Below are 4,191 nucleotides of genomic sequence, written 5' to 3'. Positions count from 1 at the left end.
TACTGGACGTGATGGATGTTGAACTGAACCCTGAATCCTCACATCTCTCACAGCTGTTCTAGGGACACCCTGCCCTGAATCCCAAACATACACACACACACACACACACACACACACACAATGAGCCCTGGGGTGAGGGAGAACCTTACCCTGCTGCGAGGCCCATGAAAACCTCTGGTTTCTGTACGCCTCCCCAGCTGGTCCTCCCATCCCTTGTGCAAGGCCACCCTTCGCAAACTCCTGGGGAGGGTCATGGACCTCAGACTCCTGGGATGCAAGTTCAGACAAGTATCACACCTGACATAGGGTGAGAGTGAGGGACTTGGGCATGTTTGACAAAGCAGAGACTGAGAGAGCATATTCAGAGATGATTGAGACATAAATGCCAAGAGATAATAAGAGCCTCAGCAAAGCATAGACACATCAGCACCCACTCAAGGCAGGATCAGCAGAGGGTGTGGTAGTTTGTGGGAGGGTTGGAGGAGAGAGGGACTCATGAGGGAAGGCCCGCTCAGCTGCTTCTGAGGATGTGATAAGATTTAGAAGCTGTATCCCCAAGCTAATGACCTCTGATGGCAGAGGGATAGCCCTCCTGCCTGCTCACCCCTATTCTTCCTCTGCTAGTTTATCCACTCCAATCCCCAGGCTCTCTCCCCCCCACACCAACTCCATGCTTGGTTCTCCCAGGAAGTGGCCAGCACAGGGTGGGGTTGGGGGGGTGGAGAGCCATGTCTCTTAGCCCCTGGGGAGGGAGGCAGAAGGTACAGCTGTAGCCTCGCTGCTTCTGCCCTGGCCTTCCCCAGGGGCTGGCTTTAGCTGGCTGTCCCCCATTGAGGCACAGTGCCTGTCGTGCTGCTGCTCAGCTGGGGGTACCCTGTCCTCCTGGCTCTCTGCCAAGCTCTGTGCCGGCCCTGAGGGCCCTGCCAGTCAGAAGCCTATGGAATCCTGCCCTTCCCAGCTGGCTCTGACTGCAGCCAGTCCTAATCTGAATGGAAATGGCTTGGCAGGGGCTGCAGAAGAGTAAAGCCCAGTGCCTACCTGAATTGTGGTGGGAGCTGGGATCAGGCTGGCTCAAGTGTCAGAGCTGGAGCCCTGAGCCCTGAGCTTTATTTTGGGTACAAGATTGGTCAGGTTTACTTTAGGAGCAAGGGCCTATTGTGAGTTGTCCTGGGACAGGCTTTAGACTATGCCAGGAAATCATTTTTTTGGAGGGTGGAAGGCAGGAAAATAAAGGGCTGATCCCTCTTCTGTGGGTCTGATTTCCAAAGGGCAAGACCGTGGTCAGTAAATGTCTTTATTGGAAGAGAGATCCAGTCTCCTTGGCTCTGCCAGCACCCTAGGTCATGAGGATTTCGATGTCGAGCTCTAGCCGGCTGGCCCTGACCTCATAGCGGCCCCGGATCAGGCCTCGGGTTTGGCTGGCATGCCAGCGCCAGTGAGACTGGATGATGCAGGCCGCTTGGCGTGCCTGGAGAAACCGTCTGCGGGCCTGCCACATGCGAACCTGTGCCTGCACCTTCACCACTGCCCATTCCTGGCAGGTGTAGAGTCTTAGTGCCAGGCGCCGTCTTTGCTCCAGCATCTTGGCCTGCATCGACCTCCACCAGCACTGGATGACCCAGGCCCTGAGTGCTGCATGCAGTAACGTCCGGCGTACCATGTTGCCACGCCACCATGACTGAATCTTTATGGCTGCCTTCTCTAACTGATCGGGGGAAGGAAGAACATGGAGATGCTCAGTGGGGTACCCTCCCATTCCTAACCCCACCTCTGGTGCTGGAAGGAAAGGGGGCCTGGCCCAGGTTGCCCTGGCCTCTTATTTCTGGGCCCCATTCATCTTATCTCCAAACCCTACTCACCTTTAGACACTGCTCATTATCCTCTGGACAGATCCCTTCTGTATGAGCCTCACTCACATTTTCTGTGTCCATGGCCCTGGTCTTTAGAGTCCACTCATCTATCAGTTACGCCACCCTAGTCTGTAGCCCCGCCCTCAACTGTTAGGCACCCCATCACTAGACTCCACCCACCTGCACACAAGTCTCCCCTCATCAGGTCCTGTTCATCCACATTTCACCCACATCTCTTTCTCCTCTTCTTTTGTTTGTATCTTCTTATGGATTGACCAGCCACCTTATTTATTGATACCCTTAACTTTAGGGGGGGCTGTCATTATTTCTTGCTTTCAATTTATTTCTCAGACTCAGCTGGTGTCTTAAGCCTTGCTCTTTCTACACCTTCCAGCCACTTATTTCTGGTCCTGCTGGTGTCAGTGGAGAGAAAGATTCATTCAGCTTTCCTTCAAGTAAGGGATTACACACACACTCATCACCAGTGTGAGTTTCTGGAAGCCTAAGTGTCAGGGTCTTTGGGAGGGACCTGAGCAGTATGTTCATGGGCTAGTATGTGTTTTGTTAAATTTGTGAAAGCAAGATATTTTATCTGCAATTGTAGAGGGCTTCTGTCTCCCCTTCTCTGACCCCTTTTGTCACCCTTTTCTTGTCAGGCGCCATGGAATGGCTGCAGTTTCTTTTGGAATGTGACTAAGGGGAAGCTCAGTTGGGATATACTTAGTATGGATTAATGTGATAGATTTATGTGGTTCACAGTCATCTCTGGGAATAGGTAAATTCTTGTTAGACATTCTGCTAGCAATGACTTCCAGGAGTTTTCCTACCAGTTACAACATCCATTCACCTGTGTTATGGTTTGATTTGGGGACAGAAGTACAGCTATGGTGAAGTGGACACTCCCTGTAGTGCCTGGCACCAGAAGTGTAGGTACAGTGGAGGAAAAGCAAGGTTTGAAAAGTTTGAAGACAAAAACTGGTCTGTAGAAAATTCTTACTGTTTTTAGACAGGTAAAATCCCAAGTAGTAGATTCTGTTTTCATTGACGCCTGATTAAAATTGAAGTTCTGTTTGTCAGAAATAAAATATTTGACAATGCAGTGAGACAGTTATAAATATTCCAAGCTTTTTTTTCTGTTTTGGTATAAATTTTGTAAAATAGAGTTTATCAGAATTCCAGAATCGATGCTTTTGAACTGTGGTGTTGCAGAAGACTCTTGAGAGTCCCTTGGACTGCAAGGAGATCCAACCCGTCCATCCTGAAGGAAATCAGTCCTGAATATTCATTGGAAGGACTGTTGTTGAAGCTGAAACTTCAATACTTTGACCACCAGATGCGAAGAGCTGACTCATTTGAAAAGACCTTGATGCTGGGAAAGATTGAAGGCGGGAGGAGAAGAGGACGACAGAGGATAAGATGGTTGGATGGCATCACCGACTCAATGGACATGAGTTTGAGTAAATTCTGGGAGTTGGTGATGGACAGGGAGGCCCATTGTTCTGCAGCCCGTGGGTCTCAAAGAGTCGGACACGACTGAGTGACTGAACTGAACAGTGATTACAGGGAACCAAGAAGAACTGCTGTGAATGGTGTACATGCTGGCATGAGAAATCCTGTTTAATGCATCTTGAAAGTCAATGATGTTTCTATAGAAAATCATATGAAAAATCATCATATGAAGAAGTAATAAAAGATTATGCAGCAAAAAATGTAGGAAAAATACCACAGAGGTAGGACACTTAACTAATATATACGTTGTTACATTTGTGAGTTCTGCCACCTCTTTTATATGTGTCATTTGTTGTCTTGACTTGCCCTAAATATTCACTGGCCTGATTTTTTAAGTCTATAATTTTGTCTTCTTTTTCTTAAAGTAGACCTTCCAATTTATATAAACTTTAGTTCCCACAAAACCTGGGTCTGCCCTGCTGTGCTGTAAGAATGCAACTGTGTGGCCAGGGCTCATGGAGCTCACATGAGTTTCTAGAATTCACAGTTAGGACTGAAACTACAGAAACAGATGATGCAGAGCTGCTGTGTGTCCTTTGGGATTTGAAAGGCCATTCTGGCTCTAGCTTTAACATGCATGATACTCCTCATTTTTCTGCATGAGCCACATACTGTGGCTTCTGTTTATGTGTATTTGAGGCCTCATATCATCACTTGTACTAATTGCCATGGCATTGTCCATCAGCGTGTCTTACAGATTCTGGCCCTCTTTTCAAGCAAGCAACTTCTTTAGGTCATATTAAAAGTCCTCAAGTGTGGACCCTGTTGCCTCCATTAATGTCTGTCAATCTGAGTGAGTAGAACGCTCATATTGGCCATCTCAAAGGCCTGC

General features: G+C 48.2%; 1 protein-coding gene across 4 annotated transcripts; it reads right to left on the bottom strand.

Annotated features, from left to right (window-relative positions):
* Positions 1-1,280: 1,280 nt before the first annotated feature.
* Positions 1,281-1,951, bottom strand: IQCF6 (IQ motif containing F6). 4 transcript variants are annotated; one of them, XM_081525327.1, is made up of 2 exons: positions 1,860-1,951; positions 1,281-1,705 (listed from the first exon to the last, which is right to left on the bottom strand). In XM_081525327.1, exons 1-2 carry the CDS (start codon positions 1,929-1,931, stop codon positions 1,337-1,339), a joined length of 441 nt encoding a protein of 146 aa, XP_081381453.1. In that variant the 5' UTR covers positions 1,932-1,951; the 3' UTR covers positions 1,281-1,336. The 4 variants fall into 4 exon arrangements, with proteins under 4 accessions (XP_081381453.1, XP_081381456.1, XP_081381455.1 ...); XM_081525330.1 differs by having other exon boundaries at positions 1,281-1,701; XM_081525329.1 differs by having other exon boundaries at positions 1,917-1,951.
* Between the last annotated feature and the right edge of the window lie 2,240 nt (positions 1,952-4,191).

Source organism: Giraffa tippelskirchi, chromosome 9 (assembly GCF_054371585.1).
Source record: "Giraffa tippelskirchi isolate mGirTip1 chromosome 9, T2T-mGirTip1v1.2.pri, whole genome shotgun sequence".
NCBI classification, from domain to species: Eukaryota; Metazoa; Chordata; class Mammalia; order Artiodactyla; family Giraffidae; genus Giraffa; species Giraffa tippelskirchi.
The sequence above is the reverse complement of the archived record's forward strand: the minus strand, read 5'-3'. Positions and strand labels throughout refer to the sequence as shown.

Bases quoted from the DNA above. Each gene is read 5' to 3' on its own strand.
- IQCF6 (XM_081525327.1), bottom strand. From the start codon at position 1,931: ATGGACACAGAAAATGTGAGTGAGGCTCATACAGAAGGGATCTGTCCA. The intron at 1,706-1,859 runs GTGAGTAGGGTT...TCCCCCGATCAG, and splicing joins ATAATGAGCAGTGTCTAAAG to TTAGAGAAGGCAGCCATAAA.